Consider the following 21963-nt stretch of genomic DNA (forward strand, 5'->3'; position numbering starts at 1 on the left):
AAAAAAAATAAAACAATCCTGAAATCTATTTTTAATATTGACAGAAAATCCCAAAAAGGACTGTAAAGGAAATTTTAGGTTATTGCTAAATTATAAAGGAGAAGATGAAGATATCATGCAGCATTCCTCTGGAGGAAAACATACAGCCTTACAGCCAGAACTTCACAGAACAAATTTATCATATAATCTCCCTAATCATGCAGTATCTTCTCCTGACCAGTCACAGATTATAAGAATCCACACAGTGGAGAAGCCATACTCCTGTTCAAAATGCGGAAAATGCTTTAAAAATAAATCACATTTTGTTATACATGAGAGGAGTCACACAGGAGAGAAGCCGTATTCATGTTCAAAATGCGGAAAGTGCTTCACAGATAAATCACATCTTGTTATACATGAGAGAAGTCACACAGGAGAGAAGCCGTATTCATGTTCTGAATGTGGGAAGTTTTTTACAACAAAATCAATTCTTGTTAATCATCAGAAAATTCACACAGGAGAAAAGCCGTATTCATGTCCAGTATGTGGGAAATGCTTTATAAATAAATCACATCTCGCCAGACATGAGAAAGTTCACACAGGAGAAAAGCCGTATTCATGTTCACTATGTGGGAAACGTTTTACAGAAAAGGCAAATCTTGTTTCACACGGTAGAATTCACACAGGAGAGAAGCCGTATTCATGTCCAGAATGTGGGAAATGTTTTACAGATAGAACGAGCCTTGTTACGCATGAGAGAAGTCACACAGGAGAGAAACCATATTCATGTCTAGTATGTGGGAAATGTTTTATAGATAAATCAAATCTTGTTAGACATGAGCGAACTCACACAGGAGAGAAGCCGTATTCATGTTCACTATGTGGAAAATGTTTTACTGGTAGACCAAATCTTATTATACATGAAAGAATTCACAGAGGGGAGAAACCGTATTCATGTCCTCAATGTGGAAAGTGCTTTACAGATAAATCAAGTGTCATTAAACATCGGAAATGTCACTCAGGAGTAAAGCAGTTTTGATGTTTTAAATTTATGAAAACGCTTTTTCAAGTACCTACACCAAATCCTAAAACCTATCGGGGAATGCAAATGAAGAATCATATTCCTGTTATGATAAGTCCTGAAAAAAGCAAAAAATTAAATTGAGTTGACTTCAGCGGTGATCGGGGTCCATGGAGAAAATGTAGTGTGATATAGGGAAGACATGGCCTTGCTTATACTCTAAGCAATGAAGGTGAATTGGGATCATTAGTCTTCTAACGACTGTAATCAAAGTAAGGAAATTCTATGTGAATTTTAGTTTTGAACATAAGTGAAAATATCCAAATTTAACCTTCATTCAAACAGATTATAGAAATGGACAAAAAAGAAAAACTGATGCGCCATTTTTTGTGTGGCTCAAAACCTTGTAATGTCCCGTGGTAAAAACATGGAAGACAAGCAAATCTTTACATTTGACTTTCTTTTTTTACATTTGACTAAGAATTCTCTACTGCCAGATTTGGTTTACAAATACTGATGCAACATAATAACTGAAATACACAAGTGTGAATGGCTACCAGTGTCTTATACAGGAAATGTTGTCCCTGATGAAGCCTTGGGTGAAACGTGTGTTGGGGCTAGAAGTCCAACACTATACAGCCACTAAATGTTAGTGCATCACCGGGTGTAATTACTACGCCTGTTTTTTTACATCTCACCTTCTAGGATACCCTCTCTAGTGTAGAGTCTTTTAGGTCATACACTTTTGTGCTCATATACTTTTCACGAGATTCCTTAGTATCTGATTGTACTGGTGTATAGTGCTCTTCCCCTGATTTTTGACACTCTGCTTTATTCCACATTTATATTTTTCTGATTATTGTTTTAATATATTGTAATATTATTGCTTATTTCAATAAACTATATATTTTAATGAGACTCGGCACATTATCTCTTTTGTTGGTATTTGGTTCTCTCCATGGTGCGTCTCTATACATGTTTATAATTAGTAGCCGCGCTAGTAACACTAGATAGCGTAGAACGCTGAGGGACACACGCACAGTCTGTCAAAGAACCAAATAACAGGGTAGTTTGAGCACTCTCTCTGTAATCTGTCCGCGAATGTCGGATAATGATGACAATATAAAGCTGTGCTCAATGCAGGGAGCGTCCTCCCGTTTGCATGTGAAAACCCCCTGTGTTGTAGGCTACAGTATACGGCGGTCAGCCTCGGCCGATGGCGCCGCCGTGTAGTAGCGTGGTGAGCGGGTGGCGTGGTGAGCGGCGACGTCACCGGTCCGCAAATGACGGACATGTGCAGGGGATGGAGGGGAGATATGTTTCACTGAGGTTAATGGCTTCAGTGATGTAAAACCCAGGAGCTTTTCCTTCAGCACATTAAGTGTTGCAATGGGTTAACAGAATTTTTATAACAGCTGGGTTTTTTGTGGACAACCATAGAGCAGGTGGGAGGTTGTCCACCTTATCTCCACCCCAGGTTGTGGTCTGGGGCTTAAATAGCTGGGCTCCAGAGGCAGTAGTTTTTCAGTGTCTGGAGAGGAACACTCCAGAGAAGCGACCGTGCTGAAACTAACCTAGAATCATAGAATCATAGAATCGTAGAGTTGGAAGGGACCTCCTGGGCCATCTGGTCCAACCCCCTGCTCAAAGCAGGATTCGCTAAATCATCCCAGTTAGATGTCTGTCCAGCCTCTGTTTGAAGACTTGAACCTGAACCGAGTGTGTCTGCTAATGGTGAGCTGGAGGAACCCTGCTACCAGAAGGACTGAGCTTTGTGCTACCATTTTGTTTTGTTTTCCTGTTTTGCCCAGAGGGCCTGTAGGGGCCGTGTTTGTTCTACGTCACCTTGGTTTATGCTGCCTATAATAAACCAAAGAAAGTTCTTAAAGAGACAGTGTTCTTTTGTCTTACTGTATACCGCTGATTGAGCCGAACTACCACACATTGTATAATTCTCGTGCTATCACGATGTGCAGGCCAAACTGGCGTATTCATACAGTTCCAGGGGGTAGTGATCAAGACCCTATTATTTGGAAGTCAGGAAGGAGCGAGCCCCAGTCCTTCTGGAACTGAATGTGCCCGCATCGGACCAGGAAAACATTTCCTAGGTGAGGTCCCTCAAACTTCAAAGAAAGGAAGGTCGCAAAAAAGTGCAGAGTCTGTTACAGAAGGGGAATAAGAAAGCACACCACTGGTCAGTGCGATGCCTTCCCCGACAAACCGGGCCTGTGCATAAAAGAATGCCTCAAACTACCACACATCCATGGACTACTACATTTATTTATGACTTACACAACTTACATATGAGAACCTGATGCACTCTACACAACTCATGTATGCCAACCTGATGCTGTCGTGCTTGGTGAAGGATAAGTAAGTGCACAACGGGAAGAGAGAAGTGGAGCCCAAACACTAGGGAAGAGGAGAGTGGACACCCCTAGGCAGATCTAAAATCACCCTGTCTGCCCTAAATGTCCGTATACAGGTTCTGCACCTATTGCCGAGCAGGATCCTAATCCCTGCCTAACCCTAGCGATAGGGAGGGGACGGGGTGACAATTAGTCAGTACCCACAAAAACTAAAGACAGAGAGGGTAGATGGATAGGGAAAAAATACTTAGCTTTGAGAAGACCACCGAGATATCACACCAGCAATCCTCCAAGGGTCCTCGGGGAAGACACTAACTGACTGCTAGAGCTTCCAACAAGACTGAGGTAAGTATGAGCCAACACCCACACCATGCTATAGCAACTGAATGTATTTAAACCTTCAGCACAGGTGTGTGATTAGCATCAGAATGTAGAGTTAACTACTGGGTCCTAGAGGGAGAAGGATATCTCTCCATAACAGATGCAAATATCAAGGTGCTTGAGCTAAATGCAAAGACCTTCTACAGCTGGATCCAGGATGACTGTCTTTCCCACCTGACACACCCGTGACAGGTGCACACTACACAACTTACTTTTGCCACCACATTATAAAATTCACATACGGGGAAAATGCTAGATCAATTCCAATATAGGGTCACTTATAGGGGGGTACACTGTTTAGGCACATCAGGTGCTCTCCAAACATGACATGATGCCTACAGACCATTCCATCCAAGTTTGTGTTCCAAAACGTCACTCCTTCCTCTCCAAGCTGTGCCGTGTGCCCAAAGAATTCTCCCCCATATATGAAGTATTGGCGTACTCAGGAGAAATTGCACAACAAATTTGGGGGGGCCATTTTCTCCTGCTATCCTTGTGAAAATGAAAAAAAAATTGGGGCCGAAACAACATTTTTGTGGGAAAAAAAAAAATCACATTTCTTTTCCTTTTCACAGTTCAACGTTGTAAAATTCTGTGAAGTACCTGTGGGTTCAATGTGCTCATTACACATCTAGATAAATTCTTTGAGGAGTCTAGTTTTCAAAATGGGGTCACTTGTATAAGGTTTCAACTGTTTAGGCACATCAGGGGCTCTCCAAACATGACATGGAGTCTGCTCTCGATTCCAGACAATATTTCAGTCAAATGGCACTCCTTTTCCGAGCCCTGCCGTGCACCTAAACAGTAATTTTCCCCCACAAATGAGGTTCTGGCATACTTAACAGACATTGCACAACTATTTTTGCTGTCCATTCTCTCCTGTTACCCTTGTGAAAATGAAAAAATTGGAGCTAAAATAACATTTTTATGAAAAAAAGTAAAATGTTCATTTTTTCCATCCACATTGCTTTAATTCCTGTCACGCACCTGAAAGGTTAATAAACCTCTTGGGTGTGTTTTTGAGCACTTTGAGGAGTTCAGTTTTTAGAATTGTATCATTTTGGGGTATTTTCTGTCACACTGGTCCCTAAAAGTCACTTCAAATGTGATGTGGTCCCTAAAAAATAAAAAGGTTTTGTACATTTTTGAAAAATGAGAAATCTAATATATAAAGCTCAAAGTGTGTGTGTGTGTGTGTGTGTGTGTATATCCGGGATAGGCATCCGCACCGTCGCAGCTACAGCCACAAAATGTGGCACAGTCACACGTCTGGACCCCGAGAGCGTCCTAAGCTATGTTGTGAGGCGAAATTTTAACCCCGCGCGTTCCAATTCACCAAACAAATTTTGCCCCATCTACATACTGGGGGAAAATATGTGTGTGCTTCAAGCCCCGCCCCTCATTATGATGTCATAATGCCCCTATTTGCATAACGGGGAAACTGTGTTCGTATCAAGCCCCGCCCCTCATTATTATGTCATAATGGTTGCCATGGCGACGCTGATGTCGTCATAGGTCGCAAGCCCCGCCGCTCATTATGATGTCATAATGGTTGACTATGGGATGGAGGATGGCGTATGATGGGTATATGGGCACTGGACTATGGGATGGAGGATGTGTGATGGGTATATGGGCACGGAACTATGGGATAGAGGATGTGTGATGGGTATATGGGCACGGGACTATGGGATGGAGGATATGTATGATGGGTATATGGGCACGGGACTATGGGATGGAGGATGTGTGATGGGTATATGGGCACTGGACTATGGGATGGAGGATGTGTGATGGGTATATGGGCACTGGACTATGGGATGGAGGATGTGTGATGGGTATATGGGCACTGGACTATGGGATGGCGAATATGTATGATGGGTGTATGGGCACGGGACTATGGGATGGAGGATGTGTGATGGGTATATGGGCATGGGACTATGGGATGGAGGATGTGTGATGGGTATATGGGCACTGGACTATGGGATGGCGAATATGTATGATGGGTATATGGGCACGGGACTATGGGATAGAGGATGTGTGATGGGTATATGGGCACGGGACTATGGGATGGAGGATGTGTGATGGGTATATGGGCATGGGACTATGGGATGGCAAATATGTATGATGGGTGTATGGGCACGGGACTATGGGATGGAGGATGTGTGATGGGTATATGGGCACGGGACTATGGGATGGCGAATATGTATGATGGGTATATGGGCACTGGACTATGGGATGGAGGATGTGTGATGGGTATATGGGCACGGGACTAGGGGATGGAGGATGTGTATGATGGGTATATGGGCACGGCACTATGGGATGGAGGATGTGTGATGGGTATATAGGCACGGGACTATGGGATGGAGGATGTGTGATGGGTATATAGGCACGGGACTATGGGATGGAGGATGTGTGATGGGTATATGGGCACGGGACTATGAGATGAAGGATGTGTGATGGGTATATGGGCACGGGACTATGGGATGGCGGATATGTATGATGGGTATATGGACACGCGACTATGGGATGGAGGACATGTATGATGGGTATATGGACACGCGACTATGGGATGGAGGATATGTATGATGGGTATATGGGCATGGGACTATGGGATGGAGGATATGTATGATGGGTATATGGGCATGGGACTATGGGATGGAGGATGTGTGATGGGTATATGGGCACAGGACGATGGGATGGAGGATGTGTGATGGGTATATGGGCACGGGACTATGGGATGGCGGATATGTATGATGCGTATATGGGCACTGGACTATGAGATGAAGGATGTGTAATGGGTATATGGGCACTCGACTATGGAATGGCGAATATGTATGATGGGTATATGGGTATGGGACTATGGGATGGAGGATATGTATGATGGGTATATGGGCACGGGACTATGGGATGGAGGATGTATGATGGGTATATGGGTATGGGACTATGGGATGGAGGCTATGTATGATGGGTATATGGGCACGGGACTATGGGATGGAGGATGTGTGATGGGTATATGGGCATGGGACTATGGGATGGAGGATATGTGTGATGGGTATATGGGCACGGGACTATGGGATGGAGGATATGTATGATGGGTATATGGGCATGGGACTATGGGATGGAGGATATGTATGATGGGTATATGGGCACGGGACTATGGGATGGAGGATGTGTGATGGGTATACGGGCACAGGACGATGGGATGGAGGATGGGTATATGGGCACGGGACTATGGGATGGCGGATATGTATGATGCGTATATGGGCACTGGACTATGAGATGAAGGATGTGTAATGGGTATATGGGCACTCGACTATGGAATGGCGAATATGTATGATGGGTATATGGGTATGGGACTATGGGATGGAGGATATGTATGATGGGTATATGGGTATGGGACTATGGGATGGAGGCTATGTATGATGGGTATATGGGCACGGGACTATGGGATGGAGGATGTGTGATGGGTATATGGGCATGGGACTATGGGATGGAGGATATGTGTGATGGGTATATGGGCACGGGACTATGGGATGGAGGATATGTATGATGGGTATATGGGCATGGGACTATGGGATGGAGGATATGTATGATGGGTATATGGGCACGGGACTATGGGATGGAGGATGTGTGATGGGTATACGGGCACAGGACGATGGGATGGAGGATGGGTATATGGGCACGGGACTATGGGATGGCGGATATGTATGATGCGTATATGGGCACTGGACTATGAGATGAAGGATGTGTAATGGGTATATGGGCACTCGACTATGGAATGGCGAATATGTGTGATGGGTATATGGGTATGGGACTATGGGATGGAGGATATGTATGACGGGTATATGGGCACGGGACTATGGGATGGAGGATGTATGATGGGTATATGGGTATGGGACTATGGGATGGAGGCTATGTATGATGGGTATATGGGCACGGGACTATGGGATGGAGGATGTGTGATGGGTATATGGGCATGGGACTATGGGATGGAGGATGTGTGATGGGTATATGGGCACGGGACTATGGGATGGAGGATATGTATGATGGGTATATGGGCACAGGACGATGGGATGGAGGATGTGTGATGGGTATATGGGCACGGGACTATGGGATGGCGGATATGTATGATGCGTATATGGGCACTGGACTATGAGATGAAGGATGTGTAATGGGTATATGGGCACTCGACTATGGAATGGCGAATATGTATGATGGGTATATGGGTATGGGACTATGGGATGGAGGATATGTATGATGGGTATATGGGCACGGGACTATGGGATGGAGGATGTATGATGGGTATATGGGTATGGGACTATGGGATGGAGGCTATGTATGATTGGTATATGGGCACGGGTCTATGGGATGGAGGATGTGTGATGGGTATATGGGCATGGGACTATGGGATGGAGGATATGTATGATGGGTATATGGGCACGGGACTATGGGATGGAGGATGTGTGATGGGTATATGGGCATGGGCCTATGGGATGGAGGATATGTATGATGGGTATATGGGCACTCGACTATGGGATGGAGGATGTGTGATGGGTATATGGGCACAGGACTATGGGATGGCGGATATGTATATGGGCACGGGACTATGGGATGGAGGATGTGTGATGGGTATATGGGCACGGGACAATGGGATGGCGGATATGTATATGGGCACGGGACTATGGGATGGAGGATGTGTGATGGGTATATGGGCACGGGACTATGGGATGGAGGATATGTATGACGTGTATATGGGCATGGGACTATGAGATGAAGGATGTGTGATGGGTATATGGGCACTCGACTATGGGATGGAGAATATGTATGATGGGTATATGGGCACGGGACTATGGGATCATGGATATGTATGATGGGTATATGGGCATGGGACTATGGGATGGAGGATATGTATGATGGGTATATGGGCACGGGCCTATGGGATCGTGGATATGTATGATGGGTATATGGGCACGGGCCTATGGGATGGTGGATATGTATTATGGGTATATGGGCACGGGCCTATGGGACCATGGATATGTATGATGGGTATATGGGCATGGGACTATGGGATGGAGGATGTGTGATGGGTATATGGGCACGGGACTATGGGATCATGGATATGTATGATGGGTATATGGGCATGGGACTATGGGATGGAGGATATGTATGATGGGTATATGGGCACGGGCCTATGGGATGGAGGATATGTATGATGGGTATATGGGCACGGGCCTATGGGATGGAGGATATGTATGATGGGTATATGGGCACGGGACTATGGGATGGAGGATATGTATGATGGGTATATGGGCACGGGACTATGGGATGGAGGATAATTATAATTTGCTATAACTAACCACAGTTAGTTACTATGCCCGGGCTCTTCAGCTAGTTGCTAATAAACTTTTAAACCTTTCAACTTCATAAGAAAAAAAAATTACGTTTAAAAACGATGCAGATGTAGACATGTGAGAAATGTTATTTATTAACTGTTTTGTGTGACAGAACGCTCTGTTTGAAAGGCATAAAACTTATAAGTTTGAAAATTGTAGAATTTTCAAACTTTGACAAATTTCCAAAATTTTCACAAATAAATGCAAGTCATATTGAAGACATTGCCTAGACTGGCTTTGCTGTATAGGGTCTCTAGAGGTGAGGTCAAGTTTGGGGTTTTTAGGTAGGCCTGCAAACTGTACTTTAGGCTGCATCCGCATTCCTTGGAGCTGCGGGTGGGGATAGTCCTCTCCCTTGTCCAGGGGGACTCCCAAGCCTGGGCTTTTTTCCTTTCGGTTCTCAGTAGCTCCAGACCGTCGAGACATTTTTTAGTGCTCTGGGACTCATTTATGATGATCCCGACCGTGTCGCCCTGGCTGAATCCTAATGACGTCAGCTTCAGCAGGGAGACTGGCCAGTTGAGGATTTCTGCTCTGAGTTCTGCAGATGGTTCATAGACACCAGGTGGAAGGATCCTGCTCTCTGGAGTCCATTTTGTCAAGGTGTGATAGTAAAAGATGGTTTTGTCCTAAATGAGACCCCTGGTGAGATTGGAGACAGAAGACTGCCTTGTCAGGGTAACATGAGGGCATGACCTGTGTGGGCAGCTGCAGTGTAACGGCCCCGTCACACACAGTGATATCGCTAGTGAGATCACTGATTTTGTGACGCCACAGCGATCTCGCCAGGGAGATCGCTGTGCGTGACGGGGATCAGCGACCGGCCCCCCTGCCGGGTATCACTGATCGCGCTCCATCGTCCAGGGCCGTTTTTTGATCGCTGGTCTCCCGCTGTCAAGCACGCATCGCTGCGTGTGGCAGCGAGAGACCAGCGATCAGCGACGCTGGACGGTTCCAATGTAAACGTCAGGTATCCAGGAGCCGCGGCTCTTAGTTACCAGCTGTTTACCTTGGAGACCAGCTTGCTCGCTGGTCCTGATTGCTGGAGGTGCTGTCTAACGATGTCCCAGCGATCCCATCCATGTCGGATCGTTGGTGGGATCGCTGGGACATCGTTATGTGTAGTGGGGCCTTAAGGCAAATGTTAATTACTGCTGGTCATACATCCATACATATCTCACTACAGTAGGTTACAATTCTGCCTGCTGAGATCTTATTGGGCAGAAGCATGGTGATAATCTGTCACGGCTGTGTCATCGGCTGCAGAGCATTGCACTGCAGCTGCTTGCAGAGCATGTGGTGTCAGTTGTTTGCTTTGCACCTGCCCCGATGCTAATGGTCACACCTGGACCTGCGTGTTTAGAACTCCCTACTTCCTGCAGGGAGGTGCGGGTGATGTCTCCTGTTTGTAGCAGTCTGCTAGCTCCTCTTGGAGTTTGGAGGGCGTTGGCGAGTCTACTCAAGCTAAGTCTATCCCGGCTTAATTTATCCTTACTGGATTTGGTGTTAGTGGAATTGACTAGTGCTCATCCTGTCCTTCCCGTTGCAGGGCTGAGCGCCAGGGTGTATAGTACGAGTTATTTTTAATGGTTTCAATACTCCAATTATCTATGTTACTAAATATTGATATGGTGTAATAGATATACTGTATATATACAGTATTGACTATCACTGCGATCTGCTTGGGCAGGTTGATGAGCACCGCCAGGTCCTGGTGCAGTAATACGTCGTCGATGCGGCTGGTGTAGAAGGGCACAGTCATCTCCTTGGTGAGCTCCTCGGCCTCCTTCTGCGTCCTGCCCCTTAAAGCCTTCACAGAAAACCCCTCCTCTTTTACCAAGTTTGCATTAATACTTTAATTCATTACTTTTAAATAATTTTTTTTTTCTGTTTATAATTATTGTTTATGAAACCGTGTGATCAGCAGTGCTTAGTGGGTGCGGATGGGGCGTGGATATGGGCGTGACTACTAAAATGGGTGTGGCTAGGGCGTGGCCTAAAATTTGCCACAGCCTTTATCCCTCTTTGCCTTCTTCAAAAGCTGGGAGGTATGGGTAAGGCCACCGCGGACCTCCTCTCTCGCCGTTTTTGGTAGCTGGGGTTACATCGGGGTGTGGTTAAACAAGTGTTTTCCTGCAGTGTCTGCGCACATTCTAAGGTACCACATACCCGTCCATCTGGTCCTGTTTCGCCATTACCTGGTCCTGACAGGGTCAGGGGAGACCGGTATAAACGTATGACTGTCAGTAAATGTGTGCCAGGTCCGGGCCTGAATGTGAATGACCTTGTGTGGCTGTCGATCAGGAATATCAGGCTGAGGGTTCCTTCCTGGATGTTGGGACCCAGATGTATTGGTCTCTCTAAGATAACTGCCATCACTGGTTCAGCAGCGTTTTGTCTTGAGCTATCTCAGGCTCTTAAGGTCTACAACATTTTTTACAGGTATTTGCTCAAGATATTTGGGGAACCCCTTGAGGCCTCACCCCGACCGCCGCCCCCAATAATGGATGATGGAAACCTAGAGTTTCAGATTTTAAAGATTGTAGATTCTCGCCTCCTTCGTCGTTCCCTACAATACTTGGTGCACTGCACTGGAGGGGTTATGGTCCAGAGGAAAGGACGTGGGTTTCTGCATCAGAGGTGAATGCCCCAGGCTGGTTATGTTTGTTCCACACCTCTTATCCTGAGAAGCATGGTCCTGCGTGTCCGGAGGCCACTCATAGAAGGGGGGGTACTGTCACAGGTGTGTCAGAGGCTGCAGACCGTTGCACTGCATCTGTCTGCAGAAGGTCTTGCTTGTTTGCTTTGCAGACTGGTGGCCACCTCCCCAGGTGCAAATGGCCACACCTGGACCTGGGTGTTTATAACTCACTACTTACTGTTGGGAGTTGCGGGTGTTATTTCTTATTTGCTCTTCTCTGTTGAAGCTTGGAGCTGTAGCAGTCTGCTAGCGTCCTCTTGAAGTTTTGAGGGCGTCGGCGTTTCTCTCTAAGTCTACTCAAGCTAAGTGTCCCCCTTGTTGCATTTATCCTTGCTATCTTTAGTGTTAGTGGGATTGACTAGAGTTCATCCTGTCCTTCCTGGTGCAGGGTTTATTGCCAGGGTCACACAGGGATTAAATATCCTGTTCGGCGATAGGTGCGGAACCTATATAGGGATGGTAAGACAGGGTGACATTAGATCAGTTCAGTGGTCTCCACTTCCCCCTTCCCTAGTGTTTGGTTCCCCTTCCCTTATCCCGTTGTGGTGCACTAGGTCTATCCTACACGGTGCTTGACATCATTTCTTCCTTTTTGGATAGTGGGGCGAGGTATAATCTGGTTGATGCCTGATTCGTCCAGGGCCTAACTGCTCATAGCTTTTAACCTAAATAAGAAAGGTATACCCTAATAAAAATGAATATATGGAATATTTAGCCATAATCAAGTAGACAAGGTACAAGATGCAAAAACAGAAGCTACCATATTTTTCAGACTATAAGATGTGCCCCAAATTTTGGGGTGGAAAATAGCAAAAAAAAAAAAAAAAATTTTATAACATGGGTTATCTTATCAGAATTTAGGGTATCTTACCTGAGGGCTGGCGGTGGTAGAACGGAGGTCACAGGAGGCATGGTCCTTTCCTCAGGAAGCCGGATGCAGCAGAAGTGTGGCAATGCGGCAGTCCCAGGGTGCGATGCAGCGGGTCCATTGTCGGTGGTGAGGCAGGGGGGAGTGATTTGCATGGAGCATGGTCCCGGCAACAGAAATGTGGCGATGCTGCGACCCGGTGAGAAGAGCCGAGTGCATCATTGGTTTCTCAGCGTCCATTTTCCTGAAGCCGAGAGCCGCCGAGATCTCAATCTGCACATGCGTGGCCTCCAGCGGCCATTTTCCCAAAGCCCACAGCCTCAGGAAAATGGAGCACGAGAGGCCCAGTTGAAATCTCAATCCGTGCATGCGCCGACTCCGGCGGCCCACGGCTTCAGGAAGATGGTTGCAGGGAAACCACTCCGCACTGCTAACCGCCAACACCGAGCTTCAGCATCGCCACACTTCTGCCGCTGCCGGTTCCCTAAGGAAGGGACGCTGCTACACCACTGCCGCAACCTCCCCGTTAAGCCTGTGTTCGGATTATAAGACGCAGCCCCCCATTCTCCTCCCAAATTTTTTGGGGAAAAAGTGCGTCTTACAGTCTGAAAAATACAGTATGTATGAAACCACAAAATTAGCACTAATCAATAACTTAATTTTATTGATGACACCATAATTGTGAAATCCATATCAAAACTAAATAAAAAAAAATGTAAAGTGCAGTGCACATTGTTACCACGGCTGGTCAGAAGTGGGATCTCCAGGTGTGGACCCTCTGGACCGTGGCACCGAGGGCCCCCGGGCGAGCTGCCAGGTGGAGCCGACTCCTATACAGGGATCGTTAGGAGCAGGCCCAGGGATTCGGGTACCACGATAGCCGGTACAGAGAGGGACGGCTCAGGACGGACTGGAGTGCAGGACTGAAGCATAGACAACAGGACGGAGCAGGAACACAGGAGGCAGGACTGGAGTAGGACTGAAGGACTGGAGTGTAGATAGCAGGATGGAGCAGGAACACCGGAGAGAGGACTGGAGTATAGATAGCTGGGCCCACGGAGCACCGGACTGCGGGGATACTGCAGGGTCCACGGATGGCAGGACTGCGAGGCTGCTGCAGGAATCACTGAAGACAGGACTGCGAGACTGCTGTGAGCACACGAGGAAGCAGGGCCCAGTGTGCTAGCAAACACAACGATCAGGTGCCTCCCACAGGGGGAACGGCCTGATATGGCCCTGTCTGGTCTGCCACTGGTCAGTAGGTGCATCCGGGTCAAGGCATTGCCGGAGCACAAGTAACAGGAGGGAGGCGCGGCCGCGGCCTATGGCGCATGCGCATTGCATGCAGAAACCCAGTCGGCCGCGAGCCTGTCAGAAGGGACCGCCGTGGCTGTCGGCTTGCGGGGGGCTGCGGTGTGGGAGCGAAGGCCGGGTGAGTATGCTGCTTCCTCAGGGGTGACAAGGTAAAGGGGCTTGGTAATATTTAAATACAATTAACAGAGCCAATAATATGTAACTTACTCAGGGCACATTATCGGGAGCATGAATGCCGGGGTGGTCGCGCACCCACCAAGAGTTTCACAGCAAGGAAGGTGCGGTTGCTTCGTCCGTGATGTCACAAGCGAGGCACGCGATACTAAGCGTGAGCACTGTGGAAAAGATGCCATATGCACAACACCTGAGCGGCCATGATGCTAATGGGCAATGTGAAGGGCAGAAGGTGGTGCAACGTTAAAAGCCATAACACTAATGGGCAACATGGGGGACGAGAAGTGATACAAAATGTGCAAAAGAAAGCGCAAGCATAGTGAAGGAAGCGCCATGATATTAATGGGTAATAAAAAGGGCAAAAATATATATAGCAGAAAAAGCGCCATGTGCAGGACAACAAGGCGGCCATGATGCTAATGGGAAATACAAAGGGCAAGAGGTGGTGCAAGATTATTAAATTAAATGCAAAGTGCCCAATAAAAGGAGCAATCACGGCAAAAAAAAGAGCCATGCACATAACAACTGGCCGACCATAACATTAATGAGGAATAAAGAGGACACAAAATCAGATGTAAGAAAATAAAGATAAGAAAATATGTATAGAAAGAGAAAAAGTCCAGAAAATTTTTTTTTTGAGGAGTCTTTAAGGCTGTGTGCCCACGTAGCGATTTGTAAGCGTTTTTGCCGCGATTTTTGGTGCAAAAACGCAGCGAAAATGTTTAAAAATCGTGTACAGAAAGCCCCCCATGCATTCCTATGGCATTCCGCACATGCTGTGCTAATGCTGCGCTTTTTTCCACGGCGGAATCGCATCGCGGAAAAAATCGCAGCATGCTCATTCTTTTGTGCGGAATCGCAAAGAATTGCCGCGATTCCGCACCCATAGGAATGCATGAGAATCGCTGACTTCCCGCATGTGGCTATGCCCACCATGCGGGAAGTTAAGCGTCTCATGTACGGTTGGTACCCACGGTGTGGAGGAGAGGAGACTGTCCTCCAGGCCCTGGGTACCATACCTCTGTAAAAAAAAGAATAAAAAATAAAAAATCGGGGTATATTTACCTTCCGGCGTCCCGCGCTGCATTCCCGGCCTCAGCGTTCCCAGTAATGCCTTGCGGCACGGTCCTGTGATGACGTAGTCTCGTGAGATCGCTATAGCAACACCAGACTACGTCATCACAGGTCTCGCAAGGCATCGCTGGGAACGCTGAGGCCCGGGATGGCAGTGCGGGACGCCGGAAGGTAGATATACCCCGAATTTTTTTAGCATTTTAACATTCTATCTTTTACTATTGATGCGGCATAGGCGGCCTCAATAGTAAAAACCTGGTCACACTTGTCAAACACTATGTCTGACGAGTGTGACCAACCTGTCAATCACTTTCCAAGCGATGCTTCAAATCGCTTGGAAAGTGCTTGAATATCGCACACGAAAATCGTGGCAAAATCGCGATCATAATCGCAGTAAAATCGCGGTGAAATCACGTGGAAAAAACCGCGCGATTTCTGGGAAGGAGTCCGGTTTTTGGTGTGCGGTTTAACACGCACCGTGGGCACATAGCCTAAAAGACACCTGAGGAATCGCTCACAACTCCTGCTATCCATTACTATTGTAAAACCTCTTCACTGCTCATACACTTCTCAACATTAAAACTGCAGCAGAATGTGGGAAAAGTCGTGGAATTCTGAAAATCCCAGGATGGAGACGTCACTGAACTGGAAGTGATGGAAAAATGGAAAGAAAATGTTCAAAACCTCTGGATCTCTTCTCTCCAGTCCGAAGTGTGAGCCTCGGGAAGAAATCCCGGCGCCTCGGCTGCTGTCACTGAGGTCATTACTGGTGCCTGAGGAAGGTTCTGGCTGAATGTACAAATCATCAGGATCCTCTGCCGGCAGCTCCCGTGTAATCACTGACCGATGACATCTCCAATGTGCTTAATGGAGACTGGAGGCACTGCCGGCAGCTCCCGTGTAATCATTGACCAATGACATCTCCAATGTGCTTAATGGAGACCGGAGGCGCTGCCGGCAGCTCCCGTGTAATCACTGACCGATGACATCTCCAATGTGCTTAATGGAGACCGGAGGCGCTGCCGGCAGCTCCCGTGTAATCACTGACCGATGACGTCTCCAATGTGCTTAATGGAGACCAGAGGCGCTGCCAGCAGCTCCCGTGTAATCACTGACCGATGACATCTCCAATGTGCTTAATGGAGACTGGAGGCACTGCCGGCAGCTCCCGTGTAATCATTGACCGATGACGTCTCCAATGTGCTTAATGGAGACCGGAGGCGCTGCCGACAGCTCCTGTGTAATCACTGATTGATACTATCCCCAATGTGCCCAATGGAGACAAGTCCGGAGATGCTGTTAACAGCTTTTGTATAATCACCGACTGATGGTGTCCCTGATGTGCTCAATGGAGACAAGTCAGGATCCGCTGCCGGCAGCTCCTGAGTAATCACCGAACCATGACGTTTCCAATGTGCTTAACCCCTTTCTGCCATCTGAAGTACTATCCCGTCCATGGGACCCGGGCCCCTATGCCCATGGACGAGATAGTGCGTCATAGCTATCAGCAGCGTGAGCGCCGCTGATTGCGGCCGGGTGTCAGCTGATTATCACAGCTGACACCCAGCACTATGTGTCAGGGGCGGTCACGTTAACCCCTGGCACACTGCGATCAAACACGATCGCAGTGTACCGGGGGGTTAGGGAAGCATCGGCAGGGAGGGGGCTCCCTCTGTGCTTCCCTGAGACCCCCGAGTCTCCTTTCCTGCAGGTCCCCGGATCCAATATGGCGGCGGGGGCCTGCAGGGAGCCGGCTTCCTCATGCCTGCAAAGCGTCGGCATGAGGAAGCCTCCAGCAGTTCCTGTGACAGATCAGCGATCTGTCACATGACAGTGATGTCCCACCTGGGACAATGTAATAAAAGTTCAAAAAAAAAAAAAGTGTAAAAATAATTTATAAAAAAATCGCTAAATAAATTTAAATAAAAAATTCCCTAATTCATTTTTTGGAAATAAAAAAAACACAAAACAATAAAAGTACACATATTTGGTATCGCCGCGTCCGTAACGACCCACCCTAAAAACCTGTCCCATTAGTTAACCCCTTTAGCGAACCCCTTAAAAAATAAAAATAAAAGCAAAGCAAAAAATAATGCTTTATTATCATACCGCTGAACAAAAAGTGCAATAACGCGCGATCAAAAAGACGCATATAGATAATCATGGAACCGCTGAAAACGTCATCTTATCCTGCAAAAAACGAGCTGCGACACAGCGTCATCAATGAAAAAATAAAAACGTTATAGCTCGCAGAATAAAATGATGCAAAAATAATTATTTTTTTTATATAAAATTGTTTTTATTGCATAAAAGCACCAAAACATAAAAAAAACATAATTGAGGTATCGCTGTAACCGTACTGACCTGAAGAATAAAACCACCTTAACAATTTTACTGCAGGCGGAACGGTGTAAACGCACCCCCCAAAAGAAATTCATGAAACGCTGGTTTTTATTCATTCTGCGTCCCAAAAATCGGAATAAAAAGCGATCAAAAAATGTCACGTGCCCGAAAATGGCACCAATAAAAATGTCAACTCGTCCCGCAAAAATTAAGACCTCACATGACTCGGTGGGTCAAAATACGGAAAAATTATGGCTCTGAAAATGTGGTGATGCAAAAACTATTTTTACAATAAAAAGCGTCTTTTAGCGTATGACAGCTGCCAAACATAAAAACCGCCATAAATAGTAAATCAAACCCCCCGTTATCACCCCCTTAGTTAGGGAAAAATAATAAAATAAAAAAAAGTATTTATTTCCATTTTCCCATTAGGGCTAGGGCTGAGATTAGGTTTAGGGGTGTGTTGGGGTTAGGGATGGAGTTATAATTGGGGGGTTTCCACTGTTTGGGCACATCAGGTGGTCTCAAAACGCAACATGGCGTCTGATCTCCATTCCAGCCAATTCTGCGTCGAAAAAGTCAAATGGTGCTCCTTCCCTTCCAAGCTCTGCCATGCACCCAAACAGTGGTTTACCCCCACATATGGGGCATCAGCATACTCAGGGCAAATTACAAAACAACTTTTGGGGTCCAATTTCTCCTGTTACCCTTAGGAAAATAAAAAAATTGGGGGCAAAAATATCATTTTTGTGGAAAAAAATGATTTTTTTTATTTTTTGACGCCCGGGCGTTATAAACTTCTGTGAAGCACTTGGGGGTTCATAGCGCTCACCACACATCTAGATAAGTTCCGTGGGGGGTCTAGTTTCCAAAATGGGGTCATTTGTGGGGGTTTTCCATTGTTTAGGTACATCAGGGGCTCTCCAAAGGCAACATGACACCCGCAGAGCATTCCAAAACGTCACTACTTACCTTCCGAACCCCGACGTGTGCCCATACAATAGTTTTCACCCACATATGGGGTATCAGCGTACTCAGGACAAATTGGACAACTTTTGGGGTCCAATTTCTCCTGTTACCCCTGGGAAAATAAAAAAAATTGGGGACTAAAAGATCATGTTTGTAGAAAAATTATGATTTTTTTATTTTCACGCCCGGGCATTATAAACTTCTGTGAAGCCCTTGGGGGTTCAAAATGCTCACCACACATCTAGATAAGTTCCGTTGGGGGTCTAGTTTCCAAAATGGTGTCATTTGTGGGGGGTTTCTACTGTTTTGGTACATCAGGGGCTTTCTTAACGCGGCATGGCGTCCAATCCCAATTCCAGCCAAAAAAGTCAAATGGCGCTGCTTCCCTTCCGAGCTCTGCCATGCGCCCAAATAGTAGTTTACACCCACATATGGGGTATCAGCGTACTCAGGACAAATTGCACAATAACTTTTGGGGTCCTGTTACTCTTGGAAAAATACAAATTGGGGGTGAAAAGATCATTTTTGTGGAAAAAATATGATTTTTTAATTGTACGGCTGTACTTTATAAACTTCTGTGAAGCCCTTTGGGGTTCAAAGTTCTCACCACACATCTAGATAATTTCCTTGGGGGGGTCTAGATTCCAAAATGGGGTCATTTGTGGGGGGTTTCTACTGTTTTGGCACATCAGGGGCTTTCCAAACGCGACATGGTGTCCGATCTCAATTCCAGCCAAAAAAGTCAAATGGCACTGCTTCCCTTCCGAGCTCTGCCATGCGCCCAAATAGTAGTTTACCCCCATATATGGGGTATCAGCGTACTCAGGACAAATTGCACAATAACTTTTAGGGTCCTGTTACCCTTGGGAAAATAAAAATTGGGGGTGAAGATTATTTTTGTGGAAAAAATATGATTTTTTAATTGTACCGCTGTACGTTATAAACTTCTGTGAAACCCTTGTAGGTTCCAAGTTCTCACCACACATCTAGATAAGTTCCTTGGGGGGGTCTAGTTTCCAAAATGGGGTCATATGTGTGGCGTTTCCACTGTTTAGGCACATGAGGGCCTCTCCAAATGTGACATGGCGTCCGATCTGAATTCCAGCTAATTTTGCATTGAAAAAGTCAAACGGCGCTCCTTCCCTTCCGAGCTCTGCCATGCGCCGAAACAGTGGTCCCCCCACATATCAGGTATCAGCGTACTCAGGACAAACTGCACAATAACTTTTGCAGTCCAATTTCTCCTGTTACCCTTGGTAAAATAAAAAAAATTGGATCTGAAGTTTTTTTTTTTAAAAAAAGTTAAATGTTCATTTTTTTAAACATTCAAAAAATTCCTGTGAAGCACCTGAAGGGTTAATAAACTTCTTTAATGTGGTTTTGAGCACCTTGAGGGGTGCAGTTTTTAGAACAGTGTCAGTTTTGGGTATTTTCTACCATATAGACCCCTCAAAGTGGCTTCAAATGTGATGTGGTCCCTAAAAATAAAATGGTGTAAAAATGAGAAATCGCTGGTCAACTTTTAACCCTTATAACTTCCTAACAAAGAAAATGTTGTTTCCCAAATTGTGCTGATGTAAAGTAAACGTGGGAAATGTTACTTATCAAGTTTTTTGTGTGCCGTATCTCTGTGATTTAAGGGCATAAAAATTCAAAGTTGGAAAATTGCGAAATTTTCAAAGTTTTTGCCAAATTTCCTTTTTTTCACAAATAAACACAAGTTATATGAATTAAATTTTACCACTAACATGAAGGACAATATGTCACGAGAAAACAACATCAGAATCACCGGGATCCATGGAAGCTCCAGAGTTATTACCTCATAAAGGGACAGTGGTCAGAATTGTAAAAATTGGCCCAGGAGTTAACGTGCAAACCACAATTGGGGTTAAAGGGGTTAATGGAGACAAGTCCGGATCCGCTGCCGGCAGCTCCTGTGTAATCACCGACCGATGATGTCCCTGATGTGCTTGGTCCGCTTCAGCCACGGAGGCAGCTTTATGCCATGCTGGCGGCTCACACTAGAGCGAGGCACTGTCAGCCGTGCAGTTTTAGGTGGAAAAACGGCCTCACCACTGGTTACATGACTGATTTGTGACATCGTACATCACAGTCTGAGCTGTCTGCATGACACTGGGCTGCTGCATGCTCAGGTTTTTCAGTATTATTTTTCAACTGCAGGTTTTTCAAAACATCTGGAGGGGAAAAGAAAATGCTCTACACTATCAGTGTTTGCTCAAAAGGCAGTAAAGAACGCTTAAGGAAAAAACTCTAAAAATGCATCAAATCCACTGCAGGAAAAAAAACCTCTTCAAGAAGGAGCGTTTACTGAAGTGGTTTCCATGAGAAAACTGAACTGCGATGATCTCACTGAGGTCAGTGCCGTTCACGGGCCCGCTCTCGCTGCAGTGAGTCCTTCTCCCCAGCTCTTCAGCATGAACCGTCGCCTCAGGCCACCACACATGATGAGCAAATGACGCACAGATGGATTACGGCGTGGGACACTCTGGATTATTTCATCTTCAGACTGGTGAAGGATATTGTAGTTTTTTATTTTTGCTTACAGGGGACAATGGCTTCAGGGGATTAGGTGATAGGGTGTGTGCACACGTTGCAGATTCTGCTGCGGATTTTTCCTCTCAGATTTGTCTAAATCCGCAGGTCAAAAGACCTGCGTTTTATCTGTGGATTAGCCTGCGGTTGTCCCCTGCAGTTTGACACCTGTACAATGGAGAAGGTGTGAAATCGCTGCGGAATCCACACAAAGAAGTGACAAGCTGCAGATTTAAAACCGCAGCAAATCCACGCAGAAAATTCTGCACCGTCGGAACTGCATTTTTCATTTGGCATTGACTTAAATGGTACTGTACAACGCAGCAGAATGCGCCACGTGCGCACACACCCTCAAGGTGAGTACAATGTGATTTTAGTCTTCATTTTACACTCAATGTAGACAGCGGGAGCAGAGAACTGCTCCCATCATTGTCCCCTTCTATTGCTGATCAGAGGGCGATCAGGGGACAATGATGCGAGATCTCTTCAGCACGCGGCGTCGGGGATCAGTGTGAACAGTACTGCTGATTCCTAGGCAGCGGTACATGTCATCCATGGTGTCATCCATGTGCCGCTGATGGGATGAGCAAAAAAAAAGGGACATGTCGACATGTTTTGCCCTCGGACACATGGTCCATGGAGACACACTAACGTGCACGGAGCCACCTTCATAGCAATATTTTATGATGATAACCACACCATATCACCAATCTTAAACCGGGGACCAATGGTCCTATGTCGGTTGGAAAACCGCTGGGCCTTCTCCTGGGAGAGAGATAACTTATCTACCACTTGGTCCCAGATCTGGTGCATTCTCTCCACCACAG

General features: G+C 46.3%; 1 protein-coding gene across 3 annotated transcripts in view; it reads left to right on the forward strand.

Moving 5' to 3' along the window:
• The window catches only part of LOC141091582 (uncharacterized), a 34621-nt gene extending 32703 nt beyond the window's left edge, over positions 1 to 1918 (forward strand). For all 3 annotated transcript variants that reach the window (XM_073577246.1, XM_073577244.1, XM_073577245.1), the window contains exon 10: positions 45 to 1918. In XM_073577246.1, the coding sequence (XP_073433347.1) occupies positions 45 to 1018 (974 nt within the window). In that variant the 3' untranslated portion in view covers positions 1019 to 1918. The remainder of the gene's footprint in view (positions 1 to 44) is intronic.
• Positions 1919 to 21963: the final 20045 nt, after the last annotated feature.

This window comes from Dendrobates tinctorius, unplaced genomic scaffold (genome assembly GCF_039654945.1).
Source record: "Dendrobates tinctorius isolate UK_male_01 unplaced genomic scaffold, ASM3965494v1 ptg000055l, whole genome shotgun sequence".
NCBI lineage: Eukaryota > Metazoa > Chordata > Amphibia > Anura > Dendrobatidae > Dendrobates > Dendrobates tinctorius.